Source organism: Lacerta agilis, chromosome 13, assembly GCF_009819535.1.
Source record: "Lacerta agilis isolate rLacAgi1 chromosome 13, rLacAgi1.pri, whole genome shotgun sequence".
NCBI classification, from domain to species: domain Eukaryota; kingdom Metazoa; phylum Chordata; class Lepidosauria; order Squamata; family Lacertidae; genus Lacerta; species Lacerta agilis.
The window spans coordinates 46309893-46331982 of NC_046324.1; the positions used below are offsets into that span (position 1 = coordinate 46309893).

Consider the following 22090-nt stretch of genomic DNA (forward strand, 5'->3'; position numbering starts at 1 on the left):
ACGCCCACTTAGCGTGGTGCCAGATCAGGTAGCCTCTGGATAGAGTTTTCGTTCCGGAATACCCCCCTTGCGTTTGGAAGCGGGTTCACACGCGACAAGCGCGTACACGTGTCCCGACCAGTGCGGCTAGGGTAACGATAGAAAGGAAGTCCCCCTGCCCCTCGGCTGGTAGGTCACCCGTTTGCGGGGAGGTGGTTGTTTAGGCCGTCCTCCCCGTCTTATTTCTCGGGTTCCACACCAATGAGGAAGACAGAAGTACGAAGAAGAACTCTGGCCCCTTGCGTTCGATAGGGTACCCACAGCGGTGAGGTGGTTGTTTAGGCCGTCCTCCCCGTCTTACGTTCGAGTCCCGTCTCGGTGCGGCTGACCAGAGGTTTAAGAGAAGGAAATAGAGCTCAGGACTCCCCTGTCGAGTTGAGCATGGGTCCACGCGTTGGACCAAGAGAAAGGCAAGAAATAACGATAGGTAAGAGGGCAGAGAATTGGTTGCCAGGAGTCACCACCCCTCTCCCACCGATGCACGGGGATTCAACCTATACTCACGTCTCTGGTCCTGTGATCCCGGGATCAAGAAGGTAGCCGGCGAGCTTTCCCTTTGCTCCCTGGTTGGTCCCTCGGAGACTTGCAATTACCGCCCGGAGGATGGCCGGAGGTCCGGAAAAACTTCCCAGGCAAAGGGGCCCGGTGCCGGCTGAAGGTTTTGGGGTCCCGCGGCCAGCCACACGGGAGCACCGCAAGACTCCCGGCTTTCGGCACCAACTGTAATGGAAAAACCCCAGGTGTACTTGCCCACCTGGCCCTATGAGAGAAGCCCACGGGTTCTGCGGAGATCAAGGAGGAAGCCAGCCAGGAGCAAAGTAAAGCAAAGAAGCTTTATTGCGCAACAGGAGCAGCCAAGACTGTTCAATGGGGAAAGGGGTGACATGGACTTTTAAAACTTCACAAAACATCCCAGAATACACTTCAGGAACGTCATCATCACATGGGGAAAAACGTCAGATGATTGACAGGAGGAAGGGGGGTTTTCAGGATCTGCATATGGGGAAAACAAGTTTAGCATAACGATCAAGGTGGCAGGAACAGGTAAATGGTTTAAGGGTGGGTACAATACACATGGAGAGTTTCCACCGGGGAAGAACAATAGGGGATCCTTGGGAGGATGTCTGCTACTATGGTAACTGATGGATGGAGCTTGAGTGGATTATTGGGAGGGGTGCATTTCCTCTTACACCTGGATGAGGACGTGACTGCCTGCTGAAAGGATTATGAAGGTCATCGACACAAAGGCTACAGACAACTGGAAGAAAAAGGAAAGTGTGTGTGTATAATGGAGTATCCTTTAAGAAGTCATGGTTGACTGGCTGGAACCCTGAGCAGGAGTACCGTGTCTGGCAACATTTTGTTGCATTTAAGATTTGTAGCTTACCATATCCAAGTTGACTTTTAGATGGCCTGCTTGTTGATCTACACCCTGCTTTGTTTGTACCTAGTTTGCTGGCAGGTTTGACAACATTGGTTATTATTATTTTTAGCCTTAATTCCTGTTTGATTGCAGAGAGGTTGTACGACACGGCATCAATTGACTGTTATCAAGTGCATTTTCCCATCACTTCCCTTATTGCAAAATGTTCCAATTTGGGGAAGGAAGTGGGCTTGTTGCACAAGGGCAGTACATCAACTTTAATTGTGCAACCTGAATTTGCTGGTTTGTGATCAACTGTCACCCGAAAATACTGACATTCTGGAAGCACCCTAGGCATGCAAGATTGTAATAATCATGCACCTTTTTGCCCCACCACAATTTCCATCATGTCCTTCCTTTGTTGACTCCCTTGTCCCAGTTTCTGGATTGTAAACTCTGTGGAGCAGGGAACTGTTCCCTCATTCTTTGTAAAACAGGATGTACATGAGTGGAGCTCTAGAAAAGAAATAAACTGTGGTACACTATTGGCCTGACAGCACTTCAGAGGAGAAGTACAGTAGAACTTCCTTTTTCTGGTTACCTGGAGGTAGTTCTTACATGACCGTGGGCGTGTGGCCATTGACCAGCCTGGTGCAAATCTTTTTCTGAAGCTTGGTTTTTAATCTGGAAAAAAGTGAACAAATATTTTGCTTGCTCTGTTTTGTTTTGCTTCAAATAGAAAAGGCTACAGATGGCTCCCTACAGAATGAAGACTGGACACTTAACATGGAGATATGTGACATCATCAATGAGACAGAAGAAGGGTATGTCTGTCTTTGTCTGTGTCTATGGATACCACAGGGCAAAAAGCAGAATTGCATGCTGTGTGCTGGTGTGAGTGTTGTTGTTTTTAATCAGCTGTGTGTTACTGAGCTGGCTTACATTAGGCATTCCTGTCCTCCAGAAGGTGTTTATATGCAATGTTATAGTTCATTGGTAAAGGTAAAGGGACCCCTGACCATTAGGTCCAGCTGCGGATGACTCTGGTGTTGCAGCACTCATCTCACTTTACTGGCCGAGGGAGCTGGCCAGCATGACTAAGCCACTTCCGGCGAACCAGAGCAGCCCACGGAAACGCCGGAGCGGTACCTATTTATCTACTTGCACTTCGTGCTTTCAAACTGCTAGGTTGGCAGAAGCAGGGACCAAGCAACGGGAGCTCACCCTGTCATGGGGATTTGAACCGCCAACCTTCTGATCGGCAAGCCCTAGGCCACCCGCGTCATTTGTAAGGTTTGATTTCCATAAATTCCAGGTACATCTTACTAACTGAAAGAGGCAGGAGGGCAGAGGGCTCTTCTGCTCGGGTCCTGCTTGAGGGTTTACCACAGGCACCTTTTTTACCACTGCAAGAACAGCATGCTGGACTAGGTGGGCCATTGGCCTGATCCAGCAGGCTCTTCTCATGTTACCATTGTCTCCTCTTCCCCTTCCCCACATGAGGGGACAGTATGTTCACCTGAGCACTCCAGGGAAATTATAAAGACTGCATGTTAAGGAAACGCCAAGCAATTATTGACAAAGCATAGCTCGGCTTCTGCTGCTTGTCACAGATGGTTCTGAGCTTCCCCTTCTGAGCACATTGATGGTGCCAGGGTCAGCAGAACAATCCCTTTCTTCTCATAACATTGTTTGCGTCTCCGCTACAATACTAGTCTGGTTGCATCTGCCTGGCCCAGAACAAACTCACTTGTTTTTCATTGCATTTGAAGAGGTTCAAAAGCTGTGGGAAAGGTACAGTCCAAGTTTTTTAGAGAACACACTGACCTGCGGCCTAGGAGTCTCCCCTGCCCCTCTCCCACATGTATGGAAGGAGGAATCCCCTCTCACTCAACCACAGTTTGACTTGCTGACCAGAGCAGCTAACTTTGGTTGTTTGAGACAAGCCAACTTCAAACCATGGTTTACAAAGCTGACTTTTTGAAACTAACCATTGTTAATGTCAACCAAAGTTCCCAGTTTAGATTGCTTGTTAAGCTGTAGTTAATGAGGAGCAGAAGCCTCCAAACTCCTCATCCTGTGCAGCTGAGAAGCCAAAGAAGGGGGTGTTAAGCACAAGGGCTGAATGATTGCTGCAGCTAATTTTTGTGTGTGCATATTGCACTCAAGCATGGTCTCAGGCAATGTGCAAGTACAGTTTCTGTCTCCAAACCCTGTGGGTTCAAATAATGTGCACTTGAGCTAACATTAGAACTGCAATTTTGCCTTTACTGTGAGAAGTGCAGTTACTTGTAGCTGTCCCTTATCTGTGGCCATGTGTTTTCCCCATCAGCCCAAAGGATGCCATCCGAGCGCTTAAGAAGAGGTTGAATGGAAACAAAAACTACAGGGAAGTAATGCTAGCTCTAACGGTGAGTAGCGTGTGCAAGTGGGTGTGATTCAGGGGTCAGCGTTTGGGAGACCTCCAAAACAAATCTGCCCTCCCCCTCTTCCCCTTACCAACTTGGAACAAGAAAAGGTGTGCAGAAACTGGCAGTCTTCTCAGACAGGCATGTGATATATAACAATCTCATCTGCAGCGTCGGACTGCATGAAATACTAACAGGCATTTGTAGCCACATTGAAGGAGGAAGATTTAACGCCAGTGGTCCACAAATTATTATTATTATTCTACTTTTTATTAGGCTCTGAGCCGTAGGAGCTAACTCCTAGGGTCCGTTGGGGGCTTTGAACCCCCCCCCCCAATAAAATATTTGTGGGGCTGAGCCCCCACAAAGTTGATGGGCATTCCCATTCAAATTGTGCGTGTGCACTGTGCCATGTGATAGATTATGCGGGCCAGGTCTTAACCTGGGCCACCACAATACAGTGGTGCCCCGCTAGACGAATGCCTCGCTAGATGAAAAACTCACTAGACGAACAGCATTCATCTAGCGGAAGCTGCTCCGCAAGACGAAAAAGTCAATGGGGCTGCTTCGCAATACGATTTTTTTTTTTTAGCGCGGAAACCTCCGCGCTCCATTGCCACTTCGCTAGACGAAAAATTCGCTCTACGAAAAAACTCGTAGAACGAATTATTTTCGTCTAGCGGGGCACCACTGTATTTTATTCAAGTTGCCTCCCTAACTGGAGCAGTTCATCGATATGAAATCCACTTGTATATTAGCGTTTTCATTAGGATAACCAAATTTTACTAATCAGTGCAGATAGGGAATTTTGTGCACCAGTTCCAGAACTAAAAGTAAAAAGGTAAAGGACCCCTGGACAGTTAAGTCCAGTCAATGAGCAGCGCTCATCTTGCCTCAGGCCGAGGGAGCCGGCGTTTGTCTGCAGACAGCTTTCTGGGTCATGTGGCTAGCATGACTAAACCACTTCTGGCACCATGGAACACCGTGACGGAAGCCAGAGTGCATGGAAATGCCATTTACCTTCGCACTGCAGCAGTACCTATTTATCTACTTGCACTGGTGTGCTTTCGAACTGCTAGGTTGGCAGGAGCTGGGACAAAGCAACAAGAGCTCACCACCATCACACAGAGTCGAACCGCCAACCTTCCGATCGGCAAGCCCAAGAGGTCTAAACCACAGTTCCAGAAGTATAAGAAGTAAAGCCCCGCCATGTGGCATAAAAGTGCTCTGGTGCCTCTGATCCACTAGAGACATTCAAATTAAGAATAATATTTTCTGTGATTGCCAGGGTTCATGTCTTTTTGTTCCACAAATTTTGACTGACCTTTGGTGGACAGCCAAAACAGGTTGGGCACCAGGATTCTGTGTCTCCAAAGCACAAAGTGACACCAGGAGCAATTCCCCATTCACCCGGGGACAATCCACACACATGGAAGAGGGGTGGGCAGTCATTGCTGCAGTGCTCCAAGAAGTGCAGTGGGTGCACTTGGAGAAAAGCGGCAGGGATTGTTCCCTTCACAACACTGAGCTTTGGAGGTAATCAGAAGCCTTGTGTGATTGTGGGACGGTTCCCCACCTCCCCTCTCCAGGATTGAGCTTGTTCTTCTGCATTTCCTGCATAGAGCACCTTTGAAACATAGTGCACAAAGAAACCATAGTTTTTATCCCATTTGGAGATGTCTCCCACCCTGAGCTGGGAGCAAAGCTAGGGGCTCACCATGCTCCCTAGAAAATGACAGAACACTGGCCATGGTGAGTGAAATGATTAATCCCCTGGGCTACTCCTTTCTCAAAGTGTTCCCACACCCCTGGACATTAGCTGCTGTCCATGGCAATGAATTTCTTCCTTGCATGTGTTCACCAGCTTTCTTTGCTCCACCAGTAATGATGTTTTTTCCCCCCACACACAGGTACTGGAAACATGTGTGAAGAACTGTGGCCATCGCTTTCATGTCCTAGTAGCAAACCGTGACTTCATTGATGGTGTTCTGGTGAAAATCATCTCTCCCAAGAACAACCCGCCCACCATTGTCCAGGATAAAGTACTTGCACTAATTCAGGTCTGTCATTGGGCCTTTGTTTCTGCCTTCTGAGTGATAGGCAATATTAGTCGAAAGTAGACTTTATATATACATAATATAGTTTTTATTATTGAAACAATACAAACAACAAATAACAGTTTACTGGTCGCCAGATACAAAGCAAAATACAGATGTGTGTAAGGCAGAAAATAATAGCAACCTGTTAAGTTAAATAACCAAGTCAAAAAGATGTGTGAGTTACAGGGGCCTAGGTTCCTCCAGATGGCAGTTAATAAAATAAACATAAATCAATCAGCATTGAAAGTATCTTTCTAAAATTCTTCCTTGCATCACTCTACTGTGTTATGTAAGTTTATCAGCCAAAGCCAAGTACTATACTCTTACCTTACCTTTTTGGGGTAGTCCATCTGCCTGCATCCTTCCAATGTACCTCCCACATGGAGGGGGTTTATCAGATTCTTACAAGGGAGAGCCCTGTTTCACCCTCTAAATAAAGAGAGCAAAGCTAATCCCGGTTCCGTTTCAGTATCTCTGCGAATGAGATCAGTAAGGCTTGCAAAAATGGCCTGCCAACATTTCTGTGCTTTTTGACACTCCCTCCAGAGATGGATCAGCATACCAATAATTTGACATCCTCTCCAACAAAGGGATGATAATTAATATAATGAAGTCTTGCAGGTGTCCAAATGTCATTGATGCCCAAATTTCAACACGGCTTCCTTAATTTCAGCAGATTTGTTCTTAGAAAGGGGGTGCACGCCACGAAGCCACCCCTTCCTTGCCGTTAGAAATAGTCCCCTGAATATCAGCTTCCCACAATTTATTTATTTGCTTGCTACATTTATATAGCACTTTTATCTTCCAAGGAGTTCAAGGTGATGTGTGTGGTTCTCTTCCCTGTTTCATCCTCACAACAACCCTGTGAAGTAGATTAGGCTGGAAGTGAGTGACTGGCCCAAGGCCACCCAGGGAGCTTCATGACTGAGGGGGGATTCAAGCCCTTCTCTCCCAGGTCATAGTCTGACACTCCAACCTTTAAGATGCCTGGTTGTTCCTTTGTGGCAACTTCTTTTTCTTTTTCTTAAAAGTATTTTTAAATTTATTTTCCCATGTATACTTCTTCTAATAATATATCTTTAACAATTTTTCATATTTCCACCCTCCTCCCCTGGACTTCCCTCATACTCCCGTTCTGTTTTATTTCCATATTGTTCACCCTGCGTATTGTTTCCCCAAAATTTTCCCAATACATATAGTCTTATTTTTTGTTGTATACGGTTGTGATTGTTTACTCAAACCCTGCCAATGAGTCCATTTCTTTATGTTGCCTCTTCATATATGTTGCAAATGGTTCCCATTCCCATTTTCTTTTTTTACATCTTGGTCTAAAATTCCTAGGAGGAATGCTTCTGGTTTCTTACCAAAAGTCTTTTTGAACATTTTTTTTCAATCCATTATATATCATTTCCCAATAATTTCTAATCTCTTTGCATTCCCACTTTGTGGCCACTTCTTTACCTGCCCCAGACTTGATGTCATATATGAAATCAGATGGGGGTGAGCTGGCACAAATGGCCTTGTGGGCCAAATCCGGCCTCCTGTTGGGCCTAATTTGCCCCCCCCCCAAACTCAGAAGTTCCTCACTCTCCACCCCACTCTCTATTCCCTCCCCAGCCTGACTATATTAGGTGAAAGCCAGGAGATCTGAGTACTACTCTGTGTTTCTGTTGATCAGGCTGCTAAAAGTCCTCATTTCTGTGAAGGATAACTTAAGTAGTACCAGTAGCTCAAAAATCAAAAGTATCCATGCTGGCCCATGAGAAAAATCTCCCAAAATCTACATTACAAAAGTGTGGCAAGCTATTTAGTTCTCCAGAAGTTTCATCGGGCAGGCAAGACGTTAAAACCGATCAGAGAGTGAGGGGAACTTGAAACTGAGTCTACCTCATGGCTATGATATCTGCCTAATAGTTGTATATTTGGGGTGTGTGTGTGTGTGTTTCCCTCTTCATCCCCCGCTTTGTGTAAGGACTTGATTTGGAGAATTGACTTGGAGAGAGGGGGGTTCAGCCCACCCCCTTCCCTGCTCTCCCTGCCAAATCCTCACTGATGCAGCTTTTCAGAAAAGAAAAGGATGTTGAGAGATCCAGCTGTTTATCTGTTTATCCTTGTCAAGAGTGGAGTGATGGCTGAAGAAGGGACTGTTTTAATCCTTTCCCTCCTGCACCATGGTCCCAATGAAAATCCTTTCTCTCCTCTCCAGCATCCTCCAACATTTGGGACCAGGGCAGGGGGGACTGCCCAGTTGGCTCCAGAATGTCATTTGGCTTCTAGAAGTCTGAGAGCAGCAGAGTTGCTATTTTTGCTTACAAGCCTGAAGCAGAACAGCAATTAATGGCTGCTGCTAAATTGTCCGTGTCTGGAAGCAGCCCAGAATGCTGCTGTGCCGTTAACGTGTGCTTTTCCTGGCCTTTCTCTTGTAAATAAAAAATGGCACAATGCTCCAAGGGAGTAAGAATTGCTTCTGCAGGAAGGATGCCTTCTGTTGTAATTTAGGGAAGATTCCTTGGAAACTGGCTTGGCCAATTTGGGCGGATCTTGCCAATCAAAGATCAAGTTCCCTCTGCTCAAGTGGGATTGGCTGGCAACACCCTTGTGGCGGAGAATTGATGCCTTCAATTAACCTTATTGGAAGATGGAGCTGTAAGAACACAAGCAATGATGCGCTCACAGAGCAAGGCTTTATTTGTGTGCTTCCTGAGAAACTGATCCGTGAGGGTTTTCTTTTCTTTTTTGCACACAAGTGGCATATAAATTTTATGAAATAAATGAATTGCATGCTTCTTATTTCGTTCACAACTTTGTTTCCTTACCATTGATACATTCAGAATGTTTTTAACTGTTAACTGCATTTAGATGTTCTAATTGCTATTGTTTTTAGAATGTTCTTGCTTTCTTCTTGTTTTTACATTGTGTATCTGTTTGCTGCTCTGGGCTCCTTGGGGCAGGATATAAATCAAGTAAATAATTACATTTATTTACTGCATTTAGTAAATGTCCTGATGTGGCACCCTTGAACTTTCAGTTGACCCTATGTGGCCTTATTAGAAACCTTTGGGCCTTTTCTTAGGCTTTAAATCCCCCCCCCACAGTCACCATACAGCCCTGAGACATTGTGATTGAAGAAATATTGTTCACGTCTGTACAGTCGTACCTTGGTTGTCGAATGGAATCTGTTCCGGAAGTCCGTTCGACTTCCAAAAATGTTCAACAACCAAGGCACAGCTTCCGATTGGCTGCAGGAGCTTCCTGCACGCAATCGGAAGCCGCGTCAGACATTCGGGTTCCAAAGAATGTTTCCAAATCGGAACAGTTACTTCCGTTTCAGTGTATCTGAAGAAGTGTGCATGCACACGAAAGCTCATACCAAGAACAAACTTAGTTGGTCTCTAAGGTGCTACTGGAAGGAATTTTTTATTTTATTTTGTCCAAATCGGAACACTCCCTTCTGGGTTTGTGGCATTTGGGAGCCAAAAAACATTCAAGTCGGAAGGCTCCAAGGTACAACTATACTATATACTCACAAGAAATGCAGTCTCCTTCAGAGTAAAAATAACAGACCAGATTCCACAATAGAAGGGAACTGGATTGAGTGAAAGCCTTGTGACACTCTCTGTTTCTTTTGCAGGCCTGGGCTGATGCCTTTCGAAGCAGCCCTGATCTAACTGGGGTCGTCCACATTTATGAAGAACTCAAAAGAAAAGGGATTGAGTTTCCAATGGCTGATCTGGATGCTTTGTCTCCAATACACACACCGCAGAGAGTAAGTGGGCAGTGTTGTCTGCTTTTCTTCCTTATTTTTGTAGAGGAGAAGAAACAATTAGAGGATCCCTGCCTTCTGCCTTCCCTGCCCTTTTGGCCTAAAGAGCACGATAATGACAGCAGCGCAATCTTTCGGTGACTACTATATATCTGAGTGTTTGCACATTGTTCTCTGCTAGAGCGTTCCTGAGGTTGACCCAGCTGCCAGCATGCACAGGTCCCAGTCTCAGCAAAGGATGAACTCCAGTTCCTATTCATCTCCTTCTCCAACGGCGTACTCTGCTCCTCAGGCCCCGGCTTTGAATGTGACTGGCCCCATCACAGCAAATACAGAGCAGGTATTGTCTGAGCAGGTACTGTAGAAGGCTTTCCTGCCTCCAGAGCCTTTTAAAAATCAGACCATGAAATGCATGCAGCTTCTGTAAAAAGTTGCATTTCTCTTCCTCCCCTCCCCCCTTTTAAATAGATTGCACGACTGCGGAGTGAACTGGATGTTGTTCGCGGAAACACCAAAGTGATGTCTGAAATGCTCACAGAAATGGTCCCTGGGCAAGAAGATTCATCAGACCTTGAGTTACTGCAGGTAAATGTGTTGCAACCAAAGCCTTAACGTAGTAGATTCAGGGCAGGAGAAAGGTCCCGTCCCCACCAATCCGTTTGCTGCCGCAAGGTATGATGATGGCTACTAGCTGAGAAGCTTTTCGAAAGGAGTTTTAGACATGTTTGCAGGTGGCCGTTGGCCCTGGTGGCTTAACAGAGCCTCCATGTTCTCTGAATACCAGTTACTGCGGGTCTGAGGGTCATGAGTAAGGGTGGGCTGTTTCCTTCATGTCCTGCTAGCAGACTTTCTGGAAACCTCCGCTATAGGAGGCAGAATGCTGAACTCATTGGATCATCAGTCCACACCATACTTTTTTTTTTTTTAGTAATAAAAATCTTTATTTAATATTTTCAAAATTACAAAAACCAAATATAACAACAAAAACAAAAACAAATCAACACATAAGCAAACAAACAAACAAACAAACAAAAAATAAATAAATAAATAAATAAATAATACTCAACTGAATATTACCAAACTCAAAATCTAACTTTAAGATCCGACCTCATATTGTTTATACACAGATTCCCTATTAATTTCCGCTTCTTCTACTCTACCTTTACTCTACTCTAGCCACACTATACTTTTAAAGCACTCTTATGCTACTTTATGCACCATGGCTGTTCGCAATGAAACCTGGAAACTGTAGGGTGTTCAAGGGTCTATCAACAACTCTCAGCACCCTTTACAAACAACAGTGCCCAGGATTTTTTGGGAGAAGCCATGGCTGTTAATGAGGACTAAGACTGGATGTCGTGGCTGAAGAATACTGTTCCCGGCAACCTCAAAATCACTGGATGGAAGAATCGTTTTTAACCATAGCTGCTTTTTTATTGCAATCGTTTTCAGAATGTTTTAACTGTTTTAGAACATTGTTGCTTTGTTCTGGTTTTTGAATTGTGTTCACTGCTCTGGGATCCTCGGAGGGCAAGGGCGAGATATAAACTAACTAAATAACAGTCTCCGTTCTGATCCAGCAGGGCTCCTCTGATGTTTTGTGTTCCAACCCCCTGCCTATTAGAATCATAGCATCATCATCATCATCATCATCATCATCATCATTTGTACCCCGCCCATCTGGCTGGGTTTCCCCAGCTACCCTGGGCAGCTTACAACAAAATATTAAAAATACATTAAAATGTCAGGCATCAAAAACTTCCCTAAACAGGGCTGCCTTCAGATGTCTTCTAAACGTCAGACAGTTGTTTATTTCTTTGACATCTGATGGGAGGGCGTTCCACAGGGCAGGCACCACTACCGAGAAGCCCCTCTGCCTGTGGCGTTCATCCCTATAGGTTCTCCAAGGGTTAACTTGGCAGGGAGGAGCTTGACCAATGGGAGCTCTCCAGGCAATTAGAGTGTGGAAGGATGGCAGTTAGAGAGGATAGAAAAGGCAGTTAGAGGTTAGAAGTGAGTCAGTTGAGTTGAGTTGAGTTAGGGAAGGATAGAGAGAGGGAGATAGAGCCTATGATCAGAGCTAGCGCAGAGTGAATAATAAACAGGAGGCATTAGGGATAGTTATTGGAATACTAGGTAGAGAGTTGATATATACTTATCTGAATAACCATACAGTTATATTAAACGTTTTACCAAGTCAATTGAAACCATTACGCTTTGTACACACAATAAAGAAACTTATGTTTTATTTTACCAACATCTGAATCTGAAGTGAGTTATTCATTGCCAGAGTGAATACTGGCTGGTGGCAGCGGTTATACCATATGTCGTTGGGGCAGTTACCAATAGACCGTTAAACGTCCGGGGGTGCTGCTCAGGTCTGAGAGAGTGACCGCGACACTGCCTGGTTCCCTGTGGCCTCACTTCTTGCAGTGAGGGAACCGCCAGAAGGTCCTCAGAGCTGCATCTCAGTGTCTGGGCAGAACGATGGGGTGGAGACACTCCTTCAGGTATACTGTGCCGAGGCTGTTTAAGGCTTTAATGTTCAGCACCAACACTTTGTGGTTGGAAACATACTGGGAGCCAATGTAGAGTTGGAAGGGACCATTTCGTCCAACCCCCAGCAATGCAGAAATCTTTTCCCAACGTGGGGCTTGAACCCATGACCCTGAGATTAAGAGTATCGTGCTCTACTGACTGAGCTATCAGTTCTGTTCTATAAGCTTACCTGGAAAAGGAAGGTGCAGACTGGAGATCGGTGTAGCAAGATGGTGGGTGGTTAGCAGTGCTATTTTTCTAGAAAAAGAGTTGCTGGAACTCACCATGAACGGCTTCGTCTTAGAATTCCAGTGGTGCCCATCTGATAGGTGCCAGAACTGAGTTCTGGCTGGAAGAAAGCCCTGGTTGTTAGTTGTTACCCATCAGAAACCCAATAAGCAGCTACCGGTAAATAAAAAGGAAAGGTTTTTAATGGCATGCAACCAGGCGCTGCAGCAGAATAGAGACAGACAGGCCCTGCCAGCCCTCTCTTCTCCATCTGAATCCAACCTTCTGAAATGTCACAATCTGTCTCTGAACTGATGGGATCAAAGCTGACATGGTAAACTCAGCCCTCAAGCTGTGAAAGCAGCTGCGGGAAGCACGAGATGACACTTGTCCAGGTGCAGAACGTCAGGCCATGAGTTGCCAGGTCAACGAGGCTTGTTTTTCTTCTCGGAGGTGGGGGTGCTGATACCACCAGCAGCATGGCTGTCCTTGAATGAATGTTTATTATTATGGCTAAACAGCCAGGATAGTAAAACCAGAATTTCAGCATAATTTTTACATAAACATTAAACTGGTCAAAGTGGAATTTAACAATCAATATACTAATTACCATATATACTTGAGTATAAGCCTAGTTTTTCAGCACACTTTTTGTGCTTTAAAAGCTGCCCTCGGCTTATACTCAAGTCAACCATTCCTTAAGAAGTGTACAAGAACAGTGGTTCTTTACTCTCCCCAGGCAGCTTGTTCCATTCCTGAACTGCTCACATAAATGCAAACTTTAGACCCCAGAAGGCAGAAAGCCTATCAGTTAAGGAAGTATTAAAACCCCACAGGTGCTCACTTTCCCTGGCTCCTGCTTAAACAGGACAGGATCCCAGCCTTCTCTGTATAACACAGAGCCCTAGGGCTTGCTGATTAGAAGAATGGCGGTTCGAAACCCTGCGACGGGGTGAGCTCCACAGCAGCAAAGGAGGAAGAGGAAGGAGCAGCCCAAAGGGCTGCTTTGGGCTGCTCGTTCCTCCTCTACCACAGTGGCAAAGGTGAACCGGCTTATACTTGAGTCAATAAGCTTTCCCACATTTTTGCAGGGAAATTAGGTGCCTCGGCTTATATTTGGGTCGACTTATACTCGAGTATATACGGTAAATGGATTTAAGATATGTATCCTTACATGGCTGTCCTTAATCCTGAATTTCCACTCTGAAGGGGGAGGAATGCAAAGAGGGAGGAGGCTAATTCTTGTAGTGAAGGCCAGGGCTTCTAAAAGTGGCAGCATTGGGAAACACTGCCAGGTACGGCTTGGCTATTGAGGCTTGGCTGTATTTTGCAGTGGTTCAGAATTCTACGCTGCTAAAAGGCTGCATTCCATTGTATTATTTACCTTATGCAGATGTTCATGTATTTTAGCTTGATTTATTGTCCTTTAATTAGTCACCAGGAGTTGCAAAGAGCTTCTCACGGCACTGATGCCCAGATCACAGGAAGTCTTTTGCCACCACTGTCACCCCTTAAGATCCTGTTGCCCATGAAGTTATATCTGCAGCCATAAGGACTAGAAACTTAATTTTTAAAGAATTGCTAGGATGTTTAAGAAGTTGAACTTTTGAGCTCAGTATTACACCCTGACCTGACCGTTTATGCAGAAGCTATGTCGCCCTGGCCCTAGAGCCTTACGCTAGATATCTTGACAGGTAACACAGACTTTATAACCAGAATTAAATATATGGAGTTCTTGATGGTTCTGACCATCTGGCAAATGAGCATTCTGGCCTTCTTTTCTGCCTCCTTACAACACTAGGAAGGGGGTAGTCTTTGCTGAAACTGGACCCACCTTTACCTGTACCTGTACCCCCACCACAACTAGATTGTGGAATAGCACTGTTAGCCGTACTTGTGATTGGTCACCTTTTTGGCAAGGGTCTGCCCCCACATAGCATGATGTAGTTGGATTGCGTGAGCAGGCCTACTATATCTGGGCTCTGACGACTGAAGCTCCCCTGTGTTGTAACTCTTGGACATCATTTCTTTCCCTTGAAGTTGCAATGATTCATTTCTCCCAGGAGCTGAACCGCACCTGTCGAGCCATGCAGCAGAGGATCGTGGAGCTCATCTCCAGGGTGTCCAATGAAGAAGTCACAGAAGAGCTACTTCATGTAAACGACGATCTGAACAACGTTTTCCTCCGATACGAGAGGTGGCTTGCTTTTCCTCTGAAGCTCAAATAGTTGCTGGCTTACCCTTAAGTGTGGCTTTTCCCCCTCACCGAGTACTTCCTAATCTTTTTGAAAATCAGCCTTTTAACGTCCAGAGTGTATCCTGTATTAAGAACTCGTCTTGCTTGTATTAAGAATTCATCTTGCTTGTTTACCATACTCTGTGCATTAGTATAGAGACAACTGAAACTGTGAGTCATTCTTCCAACTGCTTCTTTCTTGTAGTTACCTGCCCTTTAGCACGTTTCTGGAGCTATTAACTATTAACTCCAGTACCAAGTGTTCTCCTGTCGTCTGTAATATTGTCTTCCTCCCCCTCAGGATTTAGTTTAAAGCTCCTGATCATTATTTATTTATTCATCTATTTGATTCATTAATTTAGCTCACTTACACATTAGTTAGATATTTCATTCAAATCAATCATCCTGATTCCATGCTGTTCATGGAGCTAGAAGCCCCCTTTGATCCATTCTAGCTAATAGAGCTGGAAACACCTGCTGCCAATGTCACTTGTGCGGCTCTGGCTGCAGGTTACCCATCCCTGACCTACATCAGCAGCCTTTTGTAACCCATAATATACTTGCATATACTTTGGACTGCAACTCCTGTCATTCCTGACCATGGGTCATGCTGGCTCAGGCTGATGGGAGCTGGAGTCCCAAACATCTAGAGGGCACCAGGCTGAAGAAGGCTGGCCTTCAGCATTGTAATGGCAGGTTTTGGGGTGAGAGAGTTGGAGGGGGTTGCTTCCAGCCATTCCTAGAGGTGTGACAGTGCAGCAGCCCTTGTGATCATATGCTGGTCTCTGTGGCTACAGTCGGCTTCCCACCACCCCAGCCAGAAAAAGACAGATCCTTCCTTCTGCATCCTGGGTTTTGTCATAAGACTTGCACCTTTCAGAATTGCTACATGCCATTAATTTTTAATCTCTCCTCTTTTTTGGTCTGCTGTAGATTTGAGCGATACAGGTTGGGTCGGTCTGCACAGAACGCAAGCAACGGGGTGAGTCCTCCTGCTGCTAATAAGACAGGATTGTCCAGTGCAAAATTGCTAACCTTGGGCTTTGCAAAACTCATCCTTGAAAGTAAGGTGGTGCCACTGCTGCAAAGTCCTTCTTGCTAAAACACTTACTGATATTTGTGATGAAGTTTGGAGCCCCTTTGCTCTTAAATCAGTTGCATTTAAGTAGGTAAATGTGAGGTAGTTTGCTTGCAAGTTACAAAGACAGGAGCAAGCTGAGCTGAATGGGATATAAATGATCCAGATATCAAGCTCTTGAGATGGTTTAAAGGGTTACATTTTGAAAATAAGCTGAGATAGGAATCTGTGTTTTCCCTTTGCATGAGCTTCACTTAAACCAGGAAGCCTCTAATTAATAATAGTTTCTTGTTCCATCCAAACAGGGAAATCATGGTTTACCAACTTCAAACTGTGTTTTAATATCCTGGCTTGTTCCGAAGCTGGTATCCATAGTTTCCCAGTTTGGAAACAATGGTTTGTTGAAGAGTTTCTGGTTTGATGATTCATACCATAAAGAGAAAGGTAAAACAACTATCTGTGTGGGCAAAAGACTGACATTTAACTCAAATGCTGTCAAATGTGTTTTGTTAATCCCAACAAGACTGTCCATTTTAGTTCTCCCCCCTCCCCTTTCCTCCCCACTGCCTGTTTTTTCACCACTAGACTGCACCCAAATTCCATCAGCAGAAAACTCAAGTATGTTAACTGCATTTTGGACAAGGAAAGGATTTTGCAGAACTGTGACCTCTTTAGCTGCAGTATGATCAGAGAGGAATTTAAAAATAGGTTTAGAGTATGAGGGTCTGTATACTTAGTAAAAGAAAAGAAAAAAACACCACCCTGTATAGTATTTAAAAAATTGATAGCTTTCCTGATATGCTGTCAAAATTAATTATACAAATGAAGTAAATGTTGGACTAGAAATTAAGAAACCAAATTCTATACCTGGTGTTGGAGACAGAGAGTGGGGTGGGGAGGCAGATCCCTATAGCTTTCTCTGTGCTTAGATAGAGCAGCCTTCCCCAATCTGGTGCCCTCCAGATACTGTTGTGCTTCTGCCAGCTCAAGCCACCATGTCCAATGGTTCCTGATGATGGGGGTTGTTATCCAGCTACAGCTGGAGGACAGCAGGCTGGGGAAGGCTGGCGTAGGGCTTCCTGAATCATAGCCGTGTTCGAGAAAGGCTCTGCCTCTCTGACGAGCGCTGTCCCATGTGCTACCTTATGTGACTGCTTCTGGTGTCCCGATTGGCTCAACAGGTTCTCAGCGAGGTGACTGAAGACAACTTAATAGACCTGGGGCCTGGCTCCCCGGCAGTGGTCAGCCCCATGGTCGGAAACACAGCGCCGGCGTCAACACTTTCGACCCAACTCGCTGGGCTTGGTATGTGTTTTGCCTTTCCAGGTGTGCTGGGAACTGGAGTAGTATGGGGCTAGTCCACAGCACACTCCCCTGGAGATTCTTCCATGTTGCAGGTTCCCGAAGAAGGTCACATGGCTCTGACAAGTAGTGCTTGCAGTTAAGGGTGGCGTCCCATCTTGTCCTGGAAGCTTATGATGTCCAAATCTGTCCATCTTATAAACAGAGTGGAGTCTATTACTATTTTTGCAATCCTGCTCAAATGGGACTGTCTGAGCCAAACTGCAGGTCACGTTACACTGTGTGCTGAGTTAGGCTAACCCCCCCCCCTTACTTCGTCTGCATCATACAGTTAAGGCACTTGGCTTCCCCCCAAATAATCTTGGGAACAGTAGTTTACCCATCACAGGGCTACAGTTTCTAGCATATTTAACATAGTCCACAGGGGTCTTTGGGTGAATCCATGTGCTTTAAATGTATGGTGTGGGTGTAACCTCTGTTGCAAAGCGCCCTTGGAGATCAGAGGGGTGAGGAAGGATGGGGTGCTTAACGCACCCCCCTCCACCAACTCCCTTTCCTTTAGGGAAATATGTTGTCTTTTCTCTCCCCTCCCCCCTTCACTTGCAGAAAAAGGGCTTCAGATCTATGCTTGCCACACAAGCCTAAATGTTGGGATTCTGTGGGGAGGTGGAGAGTGAGTTTCAAGGGCAAAGTAGCTGGTGGAGGAAGCATCCCCTCTCCTCCCGCAGCTTCTCTGCTTCACACATCCTCCCCTCCAGAGAATGTATAGCAATGGAGACGCAAGTAGCCAAGGAGCTAACGTTTCACAAAGCTGTGCTTCCGTGTTCAGTCTGACGCTTCCATCCACCGGAGATGCAGAGCTGTATGCCCAACTCTAGACTCGGTGGTTGGGAGAGGGTGCTGCAGGTGTGCTTGGAACCAGTCTTTGGAACAGAACAAAATGTTCAAAGCAAAAAATGTGCCTTCTTCTGCCTGGCTGGCTCGTGTGGCGACTCTGGCTTTCTCCTGCAGCAAGGATGGGGAATCTCAAGCCTGAGGGCCTGAGGCACCTCTTATCTGGCCCCTGGGACTCCCACAGGCTGCACCCTGTGCCAGCCCTGTTTTGAAGCCTTCTTGAGTGTTTCTGCTTGGCATGTGCCCTTGCACTCTAGTAATGGCTCTTTCTTGCCTGAATGGAGGCTAGAGAGTGGGGTTTGGGTGTAGGAAGTAGCCTGCTTTATGCAAAGGTAAGATTCTCATTCATTGCTCTGCCCACTTTTGCCTCTTGCCTTGCCCACCACCAGCATGTGACATCCCCCTCCCAAAAAAAGTTGCTCTGAAATAAGTATGGCCCTTGGGTTGAAAAGGGTTGTCCACTCCTATCCTAAGCTGTATCGTTTCCTTTGTCTGCAGATATAGGCGCAAACAACGTGAGCGGAACGCTCAGCTCCCTCCAGCACCCCAACCCCCGGGACGACTTCGACATGTTCGCACAGACGAGAGGCAGTTCACTGGCTGATCAGCGCAAGACGTATGTTGGGCCTGAAGGAGGGAGGTGTGGGAGACTCGGGTGGTTCTCTTAAGCCCTCGGAACTGGCCCTTGTAGGCCTGCAGTTCCCCTGCAGGTCACAGGCTCAACAGGGTCTGCTCTGCTGCTCTGAGCCAGGCTCCTTTGGGGGCAGAAGTTAAGGCCAAGAGGACAGTGGCATCGTGGCCAAAGTGAGATTCGGACCAGAGGCTCCCTGTTCCACAGATCAGTCTCTCAGCCGCTAAGCTCATGTATTCATTCTTTCAATGCATTCATTTTGCAGCCCATCTCAAGGGCCCAGAGAGGGTCAACCATATGTTAGCTGCAGAATTCCCAGTTGTATTGATTTACAATTCTTGCCGTATCTTGGGTCATCCAGAGTTTTAATAAATGGCCTGAATTGGTCCATTGTACAGGTATCCTGGCATGCCAATAATGCAGCAAAGGGTGCAGGTTGTGTGTGTGTGTGTGTGTGTGTGACAGCTTTTCCATGTGGAACTGAATGCAGCATCTCCCCCTCACCAACCCATTATTTTGGAAGGCACAGTTAGTGTGCTGTCGCCACTACTCTGAAGGCTGGCTGGCTGAATCCTGGCCTCCAAAGGCCTACCTACCAGAGATGTTCTCGCATTCAGGCACCAGGGAGGAGATTAGTTATTGTCCTTGGTCCTTTAGTTCCACCCAGTGGCTGACTAATGGGCAGATCTTCACGTAGTGAACTGCATCTGTCCTTTTTGGGAGGCGATTCTAGGTTCTGTGAAATCTTTCAACCGTTTCCACTCCCTGCTCCGATTTCCATCGGCTGTAGGGAATTCAGGAGTGGAGTTGAAATTAATGACAAGAGATCAACCATTTGCGATGCTGCTTCAGTTTAACTTTTTGTGTGTGCGCGCATGCTAAGCTGTTGGGCTTCAAGACCCTTCAGTGATGGTCAGTGGCTAGTTGCACAAGATAAGATTGCACTCTCAACGAGGTTTGCAGCTTGGGATTACTCCTGGATCCGATACTTCTTCTAGACAGGTGGTGGCCAGGATCACTTTTGACCAGCTTTGGCTGGATCACCAGCAGCCGTTTCTTCTAGCACAATCTGACCTGGCTTTGGAAACCTTAGGGGTGAGCCATGACTTAGTCGTAGAGCCTATGTTTTATGTGCAGGAGGCCCCAAGCTCAATCTCCAGGGAGAACTGGGAGAGACCTGTGTCTGACACTCTACAGAAAGCCATTGCCAGTCAGCGTAAACAGTACTGAACTAGAGGTTGTTCTGGTTGCTATGAGTCTGTCTCTCAATCCAAAGCCCTTCCTAAACGGGCTGACTGGGAAGCCAGTGATGGTGAAGCTGAAGTGGGGGACGGAATACAAAGGCTACCTCGTCTCCGTCGATGGCTACATGAACATGCATTATCATATATTGATGGTGCATTATCTGGACACCTTGGTGAAGTTCTGATAAGGTGCAATAATGTCCTTTATATAAGGGGTGTGGAAGAAGAAGAAGAAGAACAAGAAGAACAAGAAGAAGAAGAAGAAGAAGGAGGAGGAGGAGGAGGAGGAGGAGGAGGAGGAGGAGGAGGAGAAATGAAAGAATAACTATTTGTGGGGGGGAGTTGTTTTTTAACTGGTTTGCTTTTTAAAGGTTTTGTCACATAACATTTTTTATGGTCAAAGAATAAACATTGTCATTGAAGAAAAATTACCACTATGGAAGAAAAATAATCATACTATTTCTGACAGTTCTTAATGGATAATTAAGTCAAACAAATATGTATTTTAAAAGCAAACTGGATCAAACATCTGTCACAGTTTACCTACTATAACTGCTGAACAGAGCTAGAATCAAGGTCTAGTGCTATTCCAAAAAGAAATGTCACGAAACAAGAAGAATTCAACTGAAATAGTAATCAACTTCACTTTTTGTAGTTAAATCTACAACTTGTACCCCTTTTTGTTTAGCTTCTGGAGGCTGGGAGCGGAAAACCAGTTTTCTTCCCACCTAAAATAAAGCTGGAAAATATAAACCTTTTAAAAAACAAACACAGTACTGAACTAGATGAGCAAATGTGGTCAGATCTGGTGTAAGGCCGTTTTCTGCACCCCTATGCTTCCTTCGTTAAACCTCCTGCCCTAATTTTATCCTAGGTTAGATGACTGTAATACTCTCGTATGTTAGGCTGCCCCAAAGCCGCCCTGGAAACTTCAACCAGTCCAAAATGCAACTGCCAGGGTTTGGGCTGGGGGTCAGAGGCCAGAACATACAACTCATACCATCTTCATTGGTTACCTGTTGGTTTCCAGGCACTGGTATTGACCCTTAAATCTGGTGTGAGGAACCTTTGTACCTCCAGAGGTTTCTGCACTACGTTATCCCTGGCCACTGTCCATGCTTGCTAGTCCTGATTGGGAGTTGCAGTTCAACAGCACCTGCAAGGACAAAGGTTTCCCCACTTGTGGTGTATTCATTTGTTATTTGTTTTATTTATTAAATTTATTTATTTAAATTTATGTACCACTCTTCATGGGAGGGTCACAATATAAAAACGCAAATGTACACAACATAGTAATAAACAAAAGCAGCAGCTACCCCCACAGTTTAAAAGGCCATAGATTGTTGAATTAGCCAAAGGCCTGTAAAAAGAGGAATATTTTTGCCTGGTGCCTAAAATATGTAGTGAAGGTGCCAGGCGAGTCTCCCTGGGGAGAGCACTCCACGAACAGGGAGCCACTGCAGAAAAGACCCCTTCTCATGTTGCCACCCTCCGGCCTCTCATGGAGGGGGCCCACAAGGAAGGGCCTCAGTGATGATTTCATTGCATTTACATTTGGATGGATTTGGTATCCCGCTTTATCACTACCCGAAGGAGTCTCAAAGCAGCTAACATTCTCCTTTCCCTTCCTCCCCCACAACAAACACTCTGTGAGGTGAGTGGGGCTGAGAGACTTCAAAGAAGTGTGACTAGCCCAAGGTCACCCAGCAGCTGCATGTGGAGGAGCGGGGACGCGAACCCGGTTCCCCAGATTACGAGTCTACCACTCTTAACCACTACACCACGCTGGCACCAAAATTGCAGAATTGGACAGCGAGGAGCTTGGGCAAAGCCTATTTTAGAATTCCCTCTCCATCTAGGAGGAGAGACCTGCTTTGTTGATTTTTAGCCCGCAATTTCTTCAGGTGGAAAAAGGCTACTAGCTACAGAGGGAAAGGGAAGGGGACTCTAGAGGGTAACCACTTTTTATTTTTTAAAAACACCTTAAAAACAGCCAGTGCTTGAAAACGTAGGACCAGCAGCTCAAGCCTGAGGCTGCTGTTTGTTTTTGGAAAGAACAAATGACAAGAGAAACGTATAAATGACTGTGCTTAGGGCTAAGTTTGGGCCTGACAAGGAGAATATTTTTCTCCTCAGTGTGCAACTGTTATATGGAGGCACCTGGCAACACTCCTGGGACTTCAATTTATAGATGACATTCCCAATGTCATCCGTTCTTACTCTTGCATTTGCTGCTGTCTGGGTATTTGCAATGCTCATTGCCCCTC

General features: G+C 45.8%; 2 protein-coding genes across 8 annotated transcripts in view; both read left to right on the top strand.

The window, feature by feature from the left end:
* Positions 1-22090, top strand: part of TOM1L2 (target of myb1 like 2 membrane trafficking protein) — a 65330-nt gene that overhangs the window by 19901 nt on the left and 23339 nt on the right. For 4 of the 7 annotated variants that reach the window (XM_033167836.1, XM_033167832.1, XM_033167834.1 and 1 more), the window contains exons 2-11: positions 2142-2226; positions 3735-3813; positions 5721-5870; positions 9541-9675; positions 9854-10027; positions 10141-10257; positions 14502-14635; positions 15608-15656; positions 16934-17057; positions 18447-18564. In XM_033167836.1, the coding sequence (XP_033023727.1) occupies positions 2189-2226; positions 3735-3813; positions 5721-5870; positions 9541-9675; positions 9854-10027; positions 10141-10257; positions 14502-14635; positions 15608-15656; positions 16934-17057; positions 18447-18564 (1118 nt within the window). In that variant the 5' untranslated portion in view covers positions 2142-2188. The remainder of the gene's footprint in view (positions 1-2141; positions 2227-3734; positions 3814-5720; positions 5871-9540; positions 9676-9853; positions 10028-10140; positions 10258-14501; positions 14636-15607; positions 15657-16933; positions 17058-18446; positions 18565-22090) is intronic. The other 3 variants (XM_033167833.1, XM_033167835.1, XM_033167838.1) reach the window with 1 other exon arrangement.
* LOC117057067 (small nuclear ribonucleoprotein F-like) lies at positions 19821-20070 on the top strand (the record flags this gene model as incomplete). The annotated part of the gene is given in 2 exon segments (XM_033167839.1): positions 19821-19958; positions 19961-20070. Coding segments are annotated over 2 exon segments (237 nt in total), but the record flags the coding sequence as incomplete, so codon positions are not given.